The sequence below is a fragment of the Nannospalax galili genome, unplaced genomic scaffold, assembly GCF_000622305.1.
Source record: "Nannospalax galili isolate Female #2095 unplaced genomic scaffold, S.galili_v1.0 scaffold872, whole genome shotgun sequence".
NCBI lineage: Eukaryota > Metazoa > Chordata > Mammalia > Rodentia > Spalacidae > Nannospalax > Nannospalax galili.
The window spans coordinates 1,977,793-1,997,311 of NW_008332654.1; the positions used below are offsets into that span (position 1 = coordinate 1,977,793).

General features: G+C 39.1%; 1 protein-coding gene across 7 annotated transcripts in view; it reads left to right on the forward strand.

The window, feature by feature from the left end:
- The window catches only part of Otud6b (OTU domain containing 6B), a 54,108-nt gene that overhangs the window by 27,036 nt on the left and 7,553 nt on the right, over window positions 1–19,519 (forward strand). Inside the window, exons 8-10 of one of the 7 annotated variants that reach the window (XR_003848662.1) lie at window positions 1,250–1,384; window positions 1,818–2,014; window positions 3,195–3,333. The exons of 1 other annotated variant lie outside the window; for it this stretch is intronic. Coding sequence is in view for 2 of the 6 variants with exons in the window: in XM_029560894.1 (XP_029416754.1) it covers window positions 1,818–1,839 (22 nt within the window). In the remaining 4 variants the exon portion in view is untranslated. 5 more of the 7 variants (XR_003848661.1, XR_003848663.1, XR_003848664.1 and 2 more) reach the window with 5 other exon arrangements.

Below are 19,519 nucleotides of genomic sequence, written 5' to 3' on the forward strand. Positions count from 1 at the left end.
GTGAGTTCAAAGCCAGCCTGGTCTACATAGTGAGTTCAGGTCAGCTGGGACTACAGGGAGACCCTGTCTCAAAAAAAGGCAGGAAAAAAAAAAAAGAATATAGACTCCCAACACTCAGGAGGCACAGACAGGTGGATTTCTGTGAGATCAAGTCCAGCCTGGTCTACATAGTGAGTTCTAGGCCAGCTGGAGCTAAAGGGAGACCCTGTTTCAAAAAGACCCCCCCCCAAAAAAAGAGAGAAGGTATAAACTGCTAAATGGAGTTTAAAGTCCTCTTTTAAATATAGCTATGGAAACTGTTCTGCTTAGGACACAAGTTACGTGAGCAAAATGAACAGCATGAGCAGAGAGGTTGAGTGTACCTGATGCTGTTGGTGCTGTTGCAAGTGGTCTCCTAAGGAGAGTGTACAGGCCGGAAAAGGAAGCAGCATGTGACTTGCCTGGGTCTAGACTGACGAGTTTTCTGCCCTCCAGTTGGGATATTTTAATTTGCAATCAGTGAGGGGTCTTGAAATATTTTAAGGGAGAGATACAGATTTATCATAGAAAGATGGTTGTTACTAGAGATGGCTGTAGCTCAGTGGTTGAGTGAGGCTCTCAGAGCACATGTGAGGCTCTGAGTTCAGTCCTCAGCACAACATAAGAAAAAGAAAGAAAGAAGAAGACATGATTGATGTCAGTGACAATTCAGTGGGGAAGTGTGTATTTGAAGCATAAAGCAGTCCAGGTAAGAAGACAACTTTCTGTGAATGATACTAGCAGTGGAAAGAGAAGCAGACAGATTGGAGTATGATTCGTGGTGGATATGTACTGCATCAGCTCAGCTGGGACTTTATCTCAAATCCTCTTTCCTATGTAATGTCAGGCCAGTCCTGGCCACAGGACAGATTAGAGGTAAAATTTGGAAGTCCTAAGTTACAGCTTGGAAGGCAGTGCAGTTGGTGCAGCACTGTTTGGGTTGTGGGTCACCTTGAATGTTAACTTGACCAGATTTAGAGCCACCTTAGATGTTCCCTTCTGGGGGTGTGCCTATGAGGGTGTTTCTAGAGAGGATCAATGATGGGGCAAGGTCTGCTCTCACAGTGCATGTCACCTTGCTAGAGTGGGCATGTATTTTAGGAGGTCCTGGGAAAAAGCAGTGCCTGTCTGCCTTTACTCCTGTGTTCTGAGTGTTTCTGTTGCTGCTGCTGCCATTTCACTGACATTAGAATCCAGGTTCTTTGACCTTCCAATGTGGACTCTATACCAGCAGCTCTCCAGGAAGCTTCTAGGCTTTCACTGCTACATTGGAACAGCCAAGGTGCCCACTTTCATGAACGGAGCAGCTCCTGGTTCTCAGTCTCTCCAGGGTGCTGACAGCCTTTGTGGACCTAACCCCTATTGTGTAAGTCCATCTAAATTACCTTTTGTAGTGCATATACATCCTACTGGTTCTGTTCCTCTAGAGAACCCTGGCTAATAAGATATCACTTGTTAACACACACACACACACACACACACTCATCTGTTTGCTGGCTTACTCATTGGAATGAATTCATACTGAGCCTGCATTTCCTCCCACTGTCAGATCCCCTTCAGCTTTTCTGGACAGGCACAGCATTAGGCACAAAAGCAAAAGCCATATGTAGCTTTGTAATTATATAGTTCAAATTCACACAATAAATCCCATATTTTGCATAATTATTTCATTTTCTGATTCAAATAAAACAGAATTTGCTGTTATAGCAAAAATACTTAAGTGATGTAGTAGATGTTTGGGGTGTGGGCCTTGAGTATAAGTTGCAGAGGCCACTAACAGGACACTTGTATCACTCCAGGAAGCTATCAGTAAAGGTCTAAAGGTGGTGAAAATACCAGAAACTAGAAGAAAGGTAACTTCTGGTACATAGCAGAGTCTGGAATGCTGGCAACCTCCACAGTGGGAAGTGAAAAAGTGTATGTCATCAACTGGATGATCACGCTAAGGAGCTTTCTAGACAGAGTACCGGAAATGCCAACAGGAAAGACTAGAGAGGTAAGCGAGAAAGAGAAATGTTAAATACAAAAGAGCCACGGCTCTTGAGGGTTTTGAACAATAAACTTTCTCCTTCTCAGATTCTCTGACAGTAAGTGATGCTGAAATTAAGAAATGTCTTCTAGACAGAGCAAATCTGGAAACTGTTGAGGAGTGTGCAGATGAGGCTAAAAACATGGCATAGGTTTTGCTTAAAACATGGGAAAATTAAAGCTGCCAATGAATGACAGATGCCTAAAGTCCCACTGTATTTTCACATAGAAATCCAAGATGGAGGACCAAGGAATTGGCTTAGCAAGTAAAGGCACTTACTGTCAAGCCCAATTACATGAGTTCAATCCCTAGGTCTGACATAGAAAAGGAGAGAACTGACTCCTGCATATTGTCCTCTTGACTTCCACAGATTTGCTGTGACATGGCCCCATCCCTCACTAACTAAATAAATATAATTTAAAAAGTTTTAAGATAGTGGGGGGCCATCCCAGAGGAAATTGTAGATGTGGATCTGCCTGATGGAGTGAAATGTAAACTTTGAAAGAGACTTACTGAAAATTTTAAAGGCTTTGTATCAGTTTGGATCGAAAGAAACAGTGCAAAATGAAACATAAACCTTTGTTTACTGTTAGTAGGAATGTAAAAATGATATGTCGTTGTGGGATACAATTTGGCAGTGACACTAAAGGTTGTACATACTGATAGAATAGGGCATGACAATTCCCCCTTAAGCTTGTACCATGGTGAAATGAGAGTGCCTACACTTCTGTAAGAATGCTTGTATTAATGTTATTGCTAAGAGCCCAAAAGTGGAAACTGCCCAGATGTCCCTTAGCAGATGACTAGATGGGTAAAAGGAAGCATATAAATATAGTGTAATATTTTTTGGCAATAAGAATAATTGAGGTACTGATGTTTGCTAAAGCATGGATGAAACTTGAAACATTATTCTAAGAAGTCAGTCACAAAAGACCACATATTCCATCTATACACAATGTTCAGAATAGGTGAAGATAAAATAGGTAAGAGGCTTAATGGTTGCTTAGGACTTGAGTGAGAAGAATGATGAGAAGAATGGAGAGTGATTGCTAAATACTTGCTTTTTCTGTTGGGAAACCACTCTAAAATTGTGATTATTGTATAACTTGGTGAAAACCACTAAATTATATCTTTTTATATTTTGCAGTGCTGGGAATTGAACCCTGAGCCTTATACATGTTAGGAAGGCTCTCTACCATTTGAGCTCCATTCTCTGCTGCCATTGTATGTTTTATATGAGTGATTGTACTGTATATGCACGGTGTTTCAATAAAGCTTCTACTGAAAAAGAAAAAAAATGAAGAGAATCCTTTGGGCTTTCGAATTTCTATGAACAGGAATCAGTACTTGACAAACACAGGCTATACTGTATGAACAAATAAATTCCGAGAGTGGAATTAAGAAGCCAAAGAAGGTAACCAAAAGCTAATCCAAGCCAGTAGTACTGAACCCGTAGAACTGATGTGCATTGCTGGATTTAAGAATTACTGAGTTGGGCCTGGAGAGATGACTCAGCAGAGGACCTGGGTTTGATTCCCAGAACTCACATGGTGGCTAACATTTTGTAACTCCAGTTCCAAGAGAATCTAATGCCCTCCTCTGACCTCCACGGGCATTGCAGGACATGGGTGCAGGACTTACTGTACATGCAGGCAATACACTCATATACATAAAATAAAAATAATAAATATTGAAACAGCCAACAGCTCCCCCTCTTCCCTCCTTCCTCCTTCACCCCCCCCCTTTTCCTTTTCTTTTTTCTTTTTGAGGAACAGCCTTGCTTGCTCTAAGTTTCACCTATTATTGATTCTGGGCATATGGTAGCAGATAGCTGGTCTTCTTAATTCATAGACCTTCAGATTGAGATGAGCTAGCTGTGCTGGAGCTGGACTCGTGAAGCGAGCTCTCAGGAGCTGTGTCCACCTTTGGACCCAAGGAAAACATCTTTAGACCTGATTCTCTAATAGATGAAACTTTTTGGGAAGAGGGGCTTTTGGAAGAGAGTTTCTGTATTTTGTATATTAGAGGAATATAAATAGCTCAAGACCGCAGGCTGGGTTGTGGTAGGTTTTAAAACATGTCCACAGTTTTCTGGGTCTCTTTCCATTAAGAATTAGCCTTTAGTTTGTCATCTTGAAATATGGGCAGACCTCAGTGACTTGCTTCTTCCTAGTGAAAACCTTGTGGTAGACATGTTATGGCACCACTTCCGGAGCTCGGTCGTGGAGGTGACGCAGCTCCCACCCCACTTTCTGTTTTGAGATGTTCACCCTTAGAGCTAAGCCATCAGGATGGGGAGAAGGCTCATGCATAACCTGACTACCCGATGATCCCAACCAACACTTAGCATCTCCCACAAGATGTGGGGAAATGAGCCTTTAGATGATTTCTACTGGTCCAGACTTTGTGCCACAGGGGTCATGAAGGGGCACAAATATAAGCTTGGCCCAATTTAAGACTTGTGAATAAAACATTAAGCATTTCTGCAGTGGTTTCCCAGCAGTAGATGACTGAAGTAGGTTGTATGTTTATACTATAGATTGCATGCTGGAAGTAAGGTGAACAGAATCAATGTTTTAACATTGTCTCAGTTTGGCAGATAAAAAGTAGGATTAGATTACATTGGCCTTTTTTTCCCATTCCATGTGTTAACTAATTGTGAGCATGAGTAACATCAGGGTACTGGCCATATAATACGGTGCTGGCCATACATACATGTGTGTGTGTGTGTGTGTGTGTGTGTGTGTGTGTGTGTGTGTGTGTAAAAGTCTGAGGCTGGTGTTGAGAATCTTCCTTAATTAGCTCTTTATCTTAATCGCTGAGCCAGGGTCTGTGTGGCTAATCTGGCTAATCAGTTTTTTCTGGGGATCCCCTGTCACTGCCTTCCCAGTGCTGAAATTGCAGGCAAGCCCCCAAGCCCACACTGCATTTACTGGGTTCTGGGGATCCAAACTCTGGTCTTTATGTCTCCTCAGCCTATTTTCTTTTAGAGAAGGTAAGATTTACATGATTGCCAAAGAAACCAGAGTATGATTTTTAAAAAATAAATACTTATGAACATTTTGCTTAGCGTTTAAAACTTTTTTTTTTCTTGTGAAACTAAGGTGGAAAGAGACAAAGGAATACTGGCTGGTAGCTGAGAATTGTCTGTATCTGTTGTTCTAGCAACTAGAAATCATTAGTAATCAGCATCTTATGATGTTATTGATGCTCATTATACTGTTTTAAATTTACTCTTCCTGTTTTAGAACTTTGGTACCTGCTTTAACTCTTGTTAGAAAAGGTCTGTCCTCAATAACACCTTTCAATGATGCCTTCCCCTATTGTCCATATTTAAAATTGTAAACTCACTCCCTATACTTATTTCCTGTTGCTGCTTTTCTTTTTTCCCCACAGCAACTGTCCCCATCTATACTAGATTTACTTATCTTGATCATTTTCTTCTACTGCTAGATTGTAATGTTTTTGTAATTTTTATTGATTTTTTGTGTATTTCATACAGAACATCTTAATCATCTTTATACCCCCTTCCCCACTGGCACCCTCCTATACCCTCCAGCCACTGGAATTCATGCATTTTGTTACTTGTATCAAGGCCTATCGAGTCAAGTTAGTGTCCCCAGATGTCCCTCAGTGCACGTTCATCTACTGAGGTCTAGTCAGCCTATCAAGAGTCTCTCCCTTTAAGAAGATCAGCTCTTCCTTACCCAGCAGTAATCAGCTAAGATTGGGGCCTGCTGCCCATTTTGACACTTTGACTTCTTCATTCACTTCTTTATCCCCATTTTCTGCAACAGGGTTTAGCAAATAGATGTTCTATCAATTTGAAAATGAATAAAGTGATTAATGAATTCAAAAGGAAGTACTGACCTGTGTTCAGCAAATATTCAGGGCAAAATATAACATAATCTTTGAATATTTGGAAATGAATCTAAATATGGAACATGTGTATCTAACCCAAATGCCTCCAGAGTGCCTCATATCTAGGTACAGATGGGATTCTGATGATCAAATATCACTGAGTACAGGTTCTGCCTCCTGTCATTTTGTGCATAGCTTCAAATAGCAAAATTAGTACAATGAACCAGTGTGCCTGTTACTCGACTCAACATCAGTAATTATCAACATCTTGTCAATCTTGTTTCTTCATCCGTTTCCCCATCTACAGATTATTTTAAAGAAAATCCAAAACATCATCTTAGCTCACCTGAAATATACATTTCTAAATATTGGATACATATAAAACAAGTTCTTCTGTTAACACCATGCCATTAGTATATGCAACAGTAGGTACAACAAGAATTACTATCATATATGCAGCCATTCTAACATTTCTCTGATTGATACCTATTTTATTGAAATTAAGATTTGGTTCTGGGGTATACATTGCATTTGGCCATTATTTAACTTTCATTTTCATAAGTTTTCCTCTTATTAATGCCATTGGTGAAACTTAGTCATGTTTTCCCTATAGAATTTTCTGTGCTTAAAATTTTGCTGGGTGCTTCCCTGAGAGTAACTTCTAACTTCTCCTTATTCTCTGGTCCTCACATTTCCTGTAAATGTTAGACCTCAAAGTCATGATTAGATTAGTTTAGTTTTTAGGCATGAGCACGTGTAGGTGGTTCTGTGTACTTTGTGCTGCATCTCATCAGAAGATTAGGACACATAATGCTTTAAACTTTAAATGGTTAAATTAATTACTGGGTTATTAGGTTTATCCCTCTCAACCTAGCAGTCAATTATGTTTTTTGCATAGATCCTTAATTTCATTAGAACTTCATTCGAAATGGTGAATTTCCTAAGGCCATTTTCTCCTTATTTACTGGCTTCAATTTCTCTATGAATGAAAACTATGAGCTGTTTGAATTTACTGAAATTTACTGGAAAAGCATAAGTGCTTAATTCTTTTTTCCCTTTGTTAGTTCTTACACGGAGATGATGTCCTACCTATTCCAACTGTGATTAATGAGTTTCTTCTTCCTCTTTTTAATTCTGTTATGAACTCTTAGATTTTTAGTGTTCGGATATGTGTCAGTTCACTCGAGAATATTATTTTTTTCTGATGCTCATTGTTCCTCATCTTAACTCATAGGAGACCTCCAAAGCTGGCTCCACATCCCGATGTGCTCTGAATGCTTGATAACTTCCATTTGTCGGGCATGAGAGAGCCAAACCCTGTCTTGTGTCCTTCCCACCCCAACCTGTACTGGCTATTTCCCCTCTCTGCCTTTTACATAGAAAACCATCTAATGCCTCCCAGCTTCATCATAATGGAGAATATTTTTGCTTTTGTGACACAACAATTCTGCAATTAGAGGTTCCAAAGATGTATAATAAAGAACTCTGCTCCATAATGGTTACCTCTTCAATATCATGGCTGAGAGACTGTTGATAACAGCACTGAAGGGAGGTATTAACACCAAGATCATTACTTTAAATGGGAAAAAGATAACAAAGATGCCCTCAGCACTAGAAAAACTGCCTGGCCTGAGGACACTAGACCTTCAGAATAATCGAATCCAAAAAGTGTGCCCAGAGATAAGTTGCTTGACCCAGGTGAGGAGCCCTGTGTCATTCTGGATTGTGGGTGCAAAATAGATAAAAGCTGTGAGTGATAGAACAATGGCACTTTGGTTTTGGGAGTGCTGCTGGAGAGGCATGAGTAGGGCTTTCTGGCTTAGGGTATTACACATGGTAGGGAAAGATGTTGCAATTTACTCAACTGTGCTCTTTGGCTCACATCTGGATTCAGGATTAGGTCCTTGCCATGGTCATCTTCCTGGAGGCTGTCATCTGGAAAGAGGTTGGAAGCCTGGATCTGCTGGTCTGTCTACCTTGGGGCTCACATCTGGAAGTAGGCTTTGAGGATCCAGGAGAGGCTGCTCCCCTCTGGGAACTGTCTCTAAGAAAGCCTTTGCATATGGAATGAAGACACTTAGCATGTAGGATGGGAGTTCCTTTTCCATTTCCTAGAGACTGCTGGAACTTTCAAATGGAGTGCTGGCAGGGAATGGGAAGGAGAAGAGAACAGTTTTATTATTTCTGAAGTGATCGTCAAAATAAGGTTAATATTTTAAATAAAGAATACCCTTCTTAAAGAGCAATAATGGACAGGATGGATCCCAGATGCTTATATTAAACATTTCTGCCTGACAGTTTTAAACTCCAGCTGCTAAAAATCTTGAGGTTGTGAGAAGACAAGCCATGTAGTTTCCTTTGTGTTGACTTCACAGTAATCAACACTGAAACAACCTATAAGCAATTCAGTCGCTGCAATTCACTGAGAGCTACAGAAAGAAATCCGTTTCCTCATCTTCACCCTACCTTCTTTTATCTTTATGAAATTATTTAAAAGTGTAATCTCTAGCTATCTCTTTCTAAGAAATGGGGTAGTTTTCATAAGTTATCATGTTAGTAGTGACTTCAGAAAGTACAGTTATAGCTATGAAATGGCTTTCTTATACTTTTCTAATAGGACAGATGAGTTTCTTTCTGTGCAGAGGAGTTTAAGATCTGACTAGACCACAAGCTGATTTTCTTCCTGCTTGAATTTATTTCCATTAAGATAACACTACATGCTGTTTTAAGAAAAATCCTTTTTAAAAATCTTACAGTAAAAGTATCTTTTGTGTCACTTTCGGTCCAAATATTGACTTCAATAAATAACCACTTTTAGTTTATCTTTTTTCTTAGGTATCTTTCTTCAGCTTCCAAATGCAATCACATGGACATATTTAGTTTCTCTGTAGTTATCTTTTAAACTTAAGATGATTACACCTTTAGGTCTTCTTCCATCGCCACAGCCTCTCTTTGCTCCCCACTCTGTAAAATGCCCTTACCAGAATGGGCAATCCACTCTGGCTTTGCCTCCATGGCCCCATAAACACATTTCTCAAAAGAAGACATGCACACGACTTCACAGGTCCTAGTTTTCTTTTTGTTGCTATGATAAACACCGTGACCAAAAACAGCTTGAGGAGGAAAGGTTTATTTCATCTTTCAGGTTGCAACCCTTCATCATCAAGGGAAGCTAAGGCAAGAACTCAGGGTAGGTGCCTGGAACAGAAACTGAAGGAGAGCCCATGGAAGAACATGCTTACTGGCTTGCTTCCTCGGGCTTACTCAGCTTTCTTATGCAGCACTGGTCCACCTGCCTAGGGAATGGCACTGCCCACAGTGGGCTGGACCCTCCTGCATTAATTAACAGCTAAGAAAATGCCTCATAGACATTGTCACAGGTGAGTCTGATCAAGGAAATTCTGTAGTTTAGGTTCCCTCTTCCTAGGTTTGTGTCAAGTAGACAGCTGAAGCTAACTACAACAATCACTATATAAAAGGTGCTCAACATCATTAATCATCAAGGAGATGCATATAAAAGCCAAAATGAGGTCATTTTACATATGTACAGAATGACTAGGAAAGTGAAAGGCAGCAAATAAATGTTGGTGAAGATTTGAGAAAAGAGGAATCTTTGTACATAGTGGGATTGTAACTTTTTAGTTATTTTTAATTAATTTATTCTTAGTTTATGTGTATGAGTGTTTTGTCTGCAAGTATTTAAGTACACCACATGCGTAAAATGTTCCTGCTGGTCTGAAGAGGGTATCAGATGCTTTGGAACTGGAGCTATGGTTGGCTGTTAAGCACCATTGGATGTTAGGAACCAAACTCAGGTCTTCTCCAAGAGCAGCAAGTTCTTTTAACTGTCCAGGTATTTCTCCAGCCCTGTGTACAGTTATTTCTTAAAACACTGTGGAGGTTCCTCATACATTAAAGCTTGATCTAGCTTGTGATTCAGGAGGCCCATTTCTGGGCCCATAGCCAAAGGGAATGGTGGCAGTGTTGAGAGAGTCACCTGCCTTCCATGCATTGTGCCATTATTCACAACATCTAAAATACAGAGAAAAACAAAACTTGCATTACTAAATGAACAAAGAGAAGGCTAGTTTGGATATCCACAATGGAATTTATTCAACCTTGGACATGAAGGAAATCCTACCACTTGTGACAGTGTAGATGAACCTTGTGGATTCTATGCTAAGTGAAATGAATGGACATCAAAAGACATGCTACATACAATAAACTAGACATAGTGATACAAGCCTGCAATCCCAGCACTTGGGGGAAGTGCAGGCAGGAGGGTCAAGAGTTCAAGGTCATTCTCTACAAGACAGCCAGTTCTAGGCCAACTTGGGATACAAGTGACTCTATTTCAAACAAATAAAAAAATTAAGAAACAAACAAAAAATGCTCCTTTCCCCAAATGCAATACTGCTTAATATCACTTTATAGGGAATCTAAAATGTTTGCTTATAGACACAGATGTAGAGTGATAGTTACATGGGTTTAGGGGACGAAGGAGATGGTGGGGAATAATCAAAGGGTATAAATTCAGCTACGTGATAGAAGCAATTTCTAGAGATCTAATGTGCCGTAATGCAAATGGTATTACATACTTGAAATTTTCTAAAATAGGTCTAGCATATTCTAAATATGCACACACATACAGAGACAGACGGAGAGAGAGAGAGAGAGAGCGCGAGAGAGAGCACATGAGAGAGAAAGAGCTAATAGAAAGAGCTTGAGAACCGCTCACCTCCAGGGGGAAAGACAGCTGGTGCGTGTGTGAAGGGGACAAGGAAGGCCTGTGAACTCCTTGCTTGTGCATTGTCAACAGAGGCAGTCTAGCCAGTGACCAGCTCTAGTAGGTTGTTGTTCCATCACAATTGTGTACTTAAGGTTTCTGTTATAACCAACACTGTTTTTTGAAGTATTCTGTTCACCAAATCCAACTTTTAGCCTTTGATTTTAGGTTTAATTCAGGGACTGGAATCCATTGCTTTGTAAGCATTAAAGCATACAGGAATGTGACCCTAAGGTATTCAAATCTAAAGGTGCTTAAGTATCTCTTAGTTTCAATCAGATATATTCCCTTTTGGAATTTATAAAAAAAACTTGATTTTGAAAGTTCAGTTAAATATTAGGAGAAAATAGGATTGCTGTTAGTAACAGTGCTTCAGACTTGTGGTTAGAGACCTGTGAGTGTGAAACAGGCTATTGGTACAGTACTAACCACCTGCTGCCTCAGGTCCCTGGGCCCAAGGCTAATCTGTACAGAGGAATCCTCCTGGTCCTACTGAGTCTTTTATAGATAGGATTCCTGCAGCTAAACCTCATGGGTGCAGCTCCTCACTTTGAATTTGGTCTGAATGGATGTTTATAATCCAATCATGGTTTTAACCTTATTAAACTCAATGTCCCATGCCTTATTTTTAAAAAAGTCTCTCTGATTATAGAAGTATTTGAAAAATGGCTGTAAATTGTTAAGAAAGCAAATAGATTTAAAAATTGAAAAGTAGTAGAATTGTCAGCACACATATACATTTATTAATTACCTGCTGCATCTCTAGTGCTGTTCATGGCAGACATTCTATCCCACGATCTTCTGGGCCTGAACAATTAGTTAGTACGTAATAATGGCTCTTATTTGCCAAGCATCTTTTTATCTTCAGAGCACTAGCACATTAAACAATGCAGAATAGAAGTTAAAGCTATAGACATTAGAGTGAAGCTGTATTATTTCACTATAAATCATAACTTGGACCTCATGTTCCTTTTTCTATAAAACCAGGGTTACGATGGATCTACACACTGGTTACTGTTCAAGACTGCCTGCCACATTGCTTGGCACATAATATATTCTGTTGAAATGCTGGCTATTAGTATTTCCATTAATAAATTAGTTGGTGTTTTTATTTTCTCAAGTTCTATCTCTTTTTTTCTCCTACTTATACAAAGAAAGACCACTATAGATGAACCTAAATGTTACAATCTAAAGACATCAGTGAACACTGGATGGTTACCTCATACCTCTTTGAAAGAGGAAATGCACACATTTACTTCAGAGTATACCACAATAAGTTTAAAGAGGTATGAGTGAGTTATTGCAATAAAATGAATCAAATATATGAAAAGGCAAGAGAGATAGTGGCAAGTATACAAAGAACAAAAAAGCATGCAGGGAGGTTGGAAACAGTAGGATTTGTTGGACAGGAAAATTATTCATGGATGGATTATTTAGGCAGTTATGTAGGTGTAATCTAATACTATTGGTAAGAGGAATTGAAATGATATTACAGCACGTTCTTTGTACATTGGACTATGTGATTTTAGAAGCATAAAGTAGGAAGTACTAACAAGGTGATTTTAATTAATGTAAAAGTTGTATCTAGCAGGGATTTTGGCACTAGAAATTGATGACTGTTTGAATTCAGAGGAAGGAAAAGAAAGTTGTAGGTGACCCGGAAGTTTGGTCACCATAGGATTGTTAAGAGTAGTTGGTATATTATTAAAATTAGGTAAGGGAAGAACAGATCTGGTTTGTTCAAGGGCATTGCTCATTTTTAAACATTTATAGTGATCCACTGGAGATGTCTTAGAAACCAAAACCAATAAGATACAGTCTTTACAGGGATAGATGTAAATTCTTACATTTAAGTTAACAAAGGAAGTCATTGCACAAGTGCAGGATGTGGCTTATGTGCTTAACAGCTAGCACTGGTTTGTTGTTGTGGTCCAACAGGGGGAAAAATTAACTGTACAACAACAATGGATCCCATTGCCAAAAGAGTGCATGCCATGTTGTCCTGCAGTAATAAGCACGTAATCATCTGCCCAAGGGGTACCCCACCGTCCCCAGTATCTGTGCTATAAACGCATTGCCTGTGCTACCCTAGAAACTGTTTTCAGAGGGGAGCGTTCACAAAGATTAGAGTGATCAGTGTGGTCAGGGGTCTGGAAGCTATGTCCTAAGGGAAATAAATGGTTAAGGGAAAAATGGAAATTCAGGGAGAATACTAACAATTCTTCAAAAATTTAAAATATTATGTAAGACGACTGGGAATAAAACTATTGTTTATGATTGCTGTGGGAAGAACTGGATAGAAGATACAAAAAGCCTGATCATAAAAAGCCATGTATGGTCCAGCAAGACAGCTCAAAAAATATAGGCACTTGCTGCCACACCTCACAACCTGAGTTCAACCCCCAGGACCTGTGTGTTAGAAGTAGAGAACCGCCTCAAACAAGCTGTCCTCTGACTTCCATGGTTGAGGCTATGGTACACATCCCCTCCCAAATTGTGATAAAAAATTAAAAATAAGGGATGGATAGATAGATCTTGATAACAAAAGAGATGCCCATTACAGGGTGTGTTCCCAAGGAAGGAATGTAATACACATCTTCATTTTATGTTAATCTAGATGACTTACACAGCTTTTTTTCTAATTGTAAGATGCTCCAATTCTTACCTAATGGGCTTAGGAAGAAATTGGATAATAGCAACGCTGTCATTTGGTGCAAGGCATCAGAAAGGATTGCTGAGAGATTACCAGCAGAACTTCATTCTTTAGATAAATTATCGAAGTAATGGAAGTGGAAAACTTATAACGTTGTCATGTGTGTAGAACTCTTCTCTAGTAACTATCTATAACTGATGTGTTACTAACAAAATAGTGCTGTCTGGTGGGCTCAAATCTGTCTGAGACCTTCATTAAGAAAACACTATTTAGATCAACCTTGTCAGGGAACCCACAACTTTTCATCTCAACTCCTTTATAGAGAGACCTTCCCTAGTGATCCAAATATGACCGTAAATTACTCAGCATCCCATTATCTGATTTTCCTTCCTTCATATCTAGTACATGACACTAACAAGTTATTTATTTGTCTGTCCAGCTCCACAACATGTTATGAAAGGATCCTGAGTACCTTATTCACGGTAGTGCTGCTAGCAAACAAATAAATGCAAGTGGACTGATGAAACAGCTGGGTTTGGAGGCATTTCTCAAAGCTAGTTCAATCCTTGCCTTAATATCTTTCAACCTTTCTGTATAATTTGAGTAATTTATGATGAACTCTAACATATTTTCATGGTGACAGAGTATGGCTGCTGCCTGGTATTTAGGAGAACTTCATGAATTTAAAGGAAATTCAAAACCTTCTGGCTAGGCATGGTGACTTACACCTCTAATCCTAGATCTGGGAGTGTGATGTAGGAGAGTTTCCATGAGTTTGAGGCCAGACGGGTCTACATAGTTACAGGCCAGCCTGAGCCATAAAGTGAAACCTTGTCTCGAAAACCAAAACAAACAAGCAAATACATTTTCATTTTCTAACATCTTCATGAATGCTATATTCGATCAAAACCTCACTGGTTGTCAGTCTACCATCCCATTTCCCTAGCTTACCATTTACAATGAATTTATTTTTATATTTATCTATTTGTGTGTGTGTGTGTGTGTGTGTGTGTGTGTGTGTGTGTGTCCCCATGTATAGGATGGGGGAGGGTGGGGCTGGTCAATTTTCTCCTTCTACCATTTGTGTCCTGGGAATGGAATTCAGGCTGGGCAACAAGTAGCTTCACCTGCTAAGGCATTTTGCAAGCCCTGAAATGGAACGTTTTTCTTTTCCTCAAAGTGCTTATATCTTTTCCCATGGATGATGTTGCTTCATTGGGAAAACGCACTGTCAGTATCTCTGTCTTACCATTGCTAAAGCTCTTCACTTGCCTTGTCTGTCCTCTACGTCCCTTCCTTCCTACCAACCTGGATGTTGAGTTCTTACTCCTGTCTAAGGCAGTACTTGCACTTTGAGTCCCATTCTCTCTTACAGTTTAAAACATTTTGATGCTCTTAGTGCTCCATTCCTTGTATTATTAGTTTCTAATTTTCTGAAGATTTTTTTCTTTAGCTTATAACGAAGGTCCATTTAAAAAATTTATAGGGAAGCAAACTCTCATCCTCTTCCTCATTTTTTACTTCATCTTTAAAAATATATTATTTATTCATTCATTTGTTTATGTGTGGTTGTGCACATGTGTGCACACAAAAGTGTGTGTGTACAAGTCAACTTTCAGGAGTTAATTTTCTCCTTCCACCATGTGGGTTCTGGGGATTGAACTCCAGTCATCAAGCTTGGTGGCAACCACCTTTACCCACTGAGCCTGTTTCTCTTAATAACAAAAGTTCTCATCTATTAGTCATTGTCTTTGCTCTCTAATTTTCCCCACAGCACACTCATTCTGAATTTCCTCTCCAACACTTCACCTCTCTGTCAAGGTCACTAATGACTTTCACATGACTGAATCCAGTGGCTATTTCTATGCTTTGATTTCACTTTATCTCCCCCTGGGATTTGACTCACATCTTCCTTCTTGGAAGAGTTTTCGTTTTCTTTCTCCTTGACTTCTTTAATACCTTACATTTTGAAAAGCCTTAGATGTAAACTTCTGTGATCTATTTAGGCAGTGCTTTAAGGGGAACCTGTAAAAGAGGAATGCAACTGCAAGGGCCAGAAAGGCCGTGCCTTGGGACAGTGTGCTACAGAAGTAATGACATATTAACACAGCCCCAGACTCCAGATTAAATCTTTTTACCTGAATGTCTAGAGGAATATATTTTAACTTTACTTTCACAATAAAGTGGTAGCTATATTTTTAAAAGGATAATTACAAGCTGGAGAGATGGTTCAGTAGTTAAGAATACTGGCTGCTCTTGTAGAGGACTCCAGTTCAGTTCCCAGCCCACACATGGCTGTAACAACAGTTCCAGGGGATCCAATGCTCTCCTCTGATTTATAAGGGCATTGCATGACACAGATACCCTTACACACATGCAGGTAAAACACTCATGCATATTTAAAATAAATAAAATATTTTTTAAAAATAGGGTAATTTAATTCTCAGATGAAAATATATGTGAGGGAAAAACCTTTACTATGAATTTTTAGAATAGGAAATATCCTAAATAAATATAAATTTACCAAAATGAACAAAACAAACATAAATAAGCATTAAGTTAAAATTAAAAATTCAAGTGCTTTTTTAAGGTTTGTAGATTTATTTTTTAAAAAATTTCATTGCGAAAAATCTACATCTACTCTATAATAACTCATTCAAAAAGAGCTATAGCAAATAGTAGGTACCATACATAAACTATAAATTGCCTAAATTTGACTATTTTTCTTATTCTACATAAATTTCTTCAAATTTCCATTACTCCTTTTCTCTAATCCTCAATATTAAAATCCTCACATTAGAGAGTGTTATTATATCTGAATATGAAGTTATGTTTGAGAGTGAAGAAAATTCTTTTTGCGTCTTGGAAAATACAATTAGGTATCACATCAATGAAAAATGCAAAATTTTAGAAAATCGTCCTGCTAGAGCAGTCTCACTAGCCTACATGACACACAGGAGAACCTCGGATCCTTAGCTGTTATTTGGATTCAAAAAAGTTCGTACATTTACTGAGTTTTTAATGGTTAATTCTATGAGTCACAATGTTAGGATAGTGGTAGGTTGCTTGAATGAGTTATGAATGGGTCATCAGCTACATTTTAAAATGCCTTTGGGATTGTTTATAATTTTAGTGAATATACATGCTCTAATTGAAAATTAAATTGTTTAAAAAATTTTATTGAATTTTGTGTATTTCATACAGAACATCTTAATCATCTTTATACCCCTTTCCCATTGGTACCCTCTTGTAGCCCCCACTCTGGAATTCATACATTCTGTCATTTGTGTTAAGGCCTCTCATGTCAAGTTGGTGTCCCTTGATATCCCTCAGTACAAGTTCATCCACTGAAACCTAGTCAGCCTATCCACAGTCCCTCCCTTTAAGAAGATCAGCTCTTTCTCACCTAGCAGTAATCAGCTGCCAATAATTCTTCGACACTTCTGTCCTGGGTTTTTGTCTGTTTGAGTTTGCATGGCTCTTGTGTATGCTGACAGTATTGTTGTAGGTTCGTATGAGAAGAGTCATAGGAGCCTGTAGGATTCTATTTCTGTATGTCCATGTGCCTCCTTCCTGGCTCTTACAATCTTTCTGCCCCCTGATTTGCAATGGTCCCTGATCCTTGAGTGATTGAATTTTAATATAAGAGTCCTGTCCAAGGACCCATCCTCTGTAGACTCTTCTCTACATTTTGGCCATTTGTGACCTTTTGTGTTCCTGGCCCTCTGTTGCGTGAGGGGACTTCATTGATGAGAATTGAAAGGTGCATTAGTGTTCTTTTCATCCCTTGTTCTATGTTCCATGAGCCCTAGGTGTAGAGGTTTCATTGTAACTGTGCCACTTAGACTTGGGTAATTCATATGAAATCTCTGTGTGTGACCAGTTGTGGAACTCTAATAATCTTTGTCTGTTGAAAAAGAAGCTTCTTTGATGGGTGGTGACTGGGATAATTGTCTGTAAATTTAAGGATAGCTATTTTGCACATAGTAGGAAATTACTTTTGTCTAGGGACGTGACAGGCTTGGGGTTTTCTCTAAGATCTATGACCCCTCCAGCTGTGTGTATTTGCCTGGGTTTTACAGTACCACACATAAGTGTCCTCACACTGAGTGACCTTTAAGTCCAATTAGGTAGCTGTTGATTACTCCTAAGATAAAAATGCCACTACTGCACCAATGTTCTTTGCTGTTCTGGTCATTGATATGGCTTTTAGACCTGGAAGCTGGGGTTGGCCTGTCAATTCATGTTCTCCCTTGCCAGTTTGTATAGTGCACTCCAAAGCTATGAGAACTAGCCTTCAGGGGAGGTGGTTTCCAGATCAGTTCCAGCTCCATTGCTCTAAATCCTGTGCTCAGGGTAAGTTTGGTCTTCAGCAATGGGGTCTTAACTTCAAGTTCTGGGAGGCAATCAAGGGCTATGATAATAGCCTGCGTAATTTTGGGAGTCTCTTGTATTACCCTGGCCAACAACTCAAAGGACGGTTCCTGTTTGGCACTGTGTCTGGTTATGTAGTCTTCAGCTATACACGTGTGCTCATGTAGAGATATTGTATGTGTAGTTTTTCAGTAGGTTTTTGGACTAGTATAATTCCCTCTGGGTTTATATACTAACTTGGCATTATTTATCGTCTCATTCCCTCGATGCCTTATCCTCCCTCCCAACCCTCCCCATTTAAAGTGTCTCCATTTCCCACATTTCTCACTTGAAAATTCCTGTCTGCTATGGTCCCACCTGTCTTGAGCTCCTTCATCCCTTTAATCTCCATAATTCTTTGTATACCTCTCCCTCTCCCTCTCCCCCCCCCTCCTCCTCCTATTTAACTGCCCCCATTTTACACATATGTCCCTTAGTAATACTTGTCTCCTACTGTATTCTCTCTGGTTTCTTCTTTCCCTTTACATCCCTGATTCACTTCTATTTTCCTGGTTCCTGCAGTTACATCAGGATATATCCTCGCATATAAGGATTTTGTGCTAGGATCTACAAATGAGGGAGAACATATATCTTTTGTTTTACTGAGTCTGTGTTACTTCATTTAGTATAACAGTTTCTAGTTCCATCAATTTATCTGCAAATTTCATTATTTCATCTTTATCACGGAGTAGAACTTCATTGTGTAAATGTACCACATTTTCATCATCCACTTGTCAGCTGAGGGACACTAGGTTGCTTCCATCTCTTAGCTATCATGGAAGAGTAGCAAGCAAGAAACATGGTTGTACAAATATCTCTGCAATAGGATGAGTCCTTTGGGTATATGCCAAGGAGTGGTATAATTAATTGGGTCATATGTTAGGTTCATTTTTAGTTTTTAAGAGTTCTGTAGACTGCTTTCCATAGGGGTTTCACAAGTTTGCAATCCCACGAGCAGTGAATGAGCATTCCCCTTTCTCCACATCCTCACCAGCATTTGATATTATTTATTCTCTTGATCTTAGCCAGTCTGACTAGAGTAAGATGAAATTATAAGGTTTAATTTGCATTTCCCTAATTACTGACAATGCTGAACGTTTTTAAGATGTTTCTTAGTCATCAGTATTTCTTCTTTTGAAAACTCTCAGTTTACATCTTTAACCCGTCATTTTTTTCTTGATTCATTGTTTTTTGAATTCTCTATATATTCTGAATTAAACCTCTGTTAGATGTGTTGCTATTTCCTTTTCACTTTCTTGTTTTTTTTTTTCTGTACAGAAGTTTTTCAGTTTAATAAAGTCCCACTTATTGAATCTTGACCTTAGTTCCTGAGCAGTTGATGTCCAATTAGAAAGTCTTTTCCACACGTATGTCTTGTAGGTTTATGGCTAATTTTTTCTTCTAGCAGTTTCAGAGTTTCAAGTTTCACATTGAGGTCTTTGATCCATTTGCAGTTGACTTTTATGCAGGGTGAAAGAAAAGGGTCCATTTTCATTCTTCTGCAGGTAGAGGTCCAATTTTGCCAGCACCATTTGTTGAAGATGCGATCTTTCCTCCACTGTGTGTTCTGGTCACCTTTGTCAAATATCAGGTGGCTGAAATTGCATGTACTCTGGTTTTGGTCTTTAATGATCTATTTTTTTGTGCCAGTACCACACTGTTTTATGTCTATAGCTCTGTAGTATACTTTGAGATCTGGTGTGGTAATCCCCCCAGCATTGCTCTTTGTGCTCATGGTTACTTTGGCTATCTGGTGTCT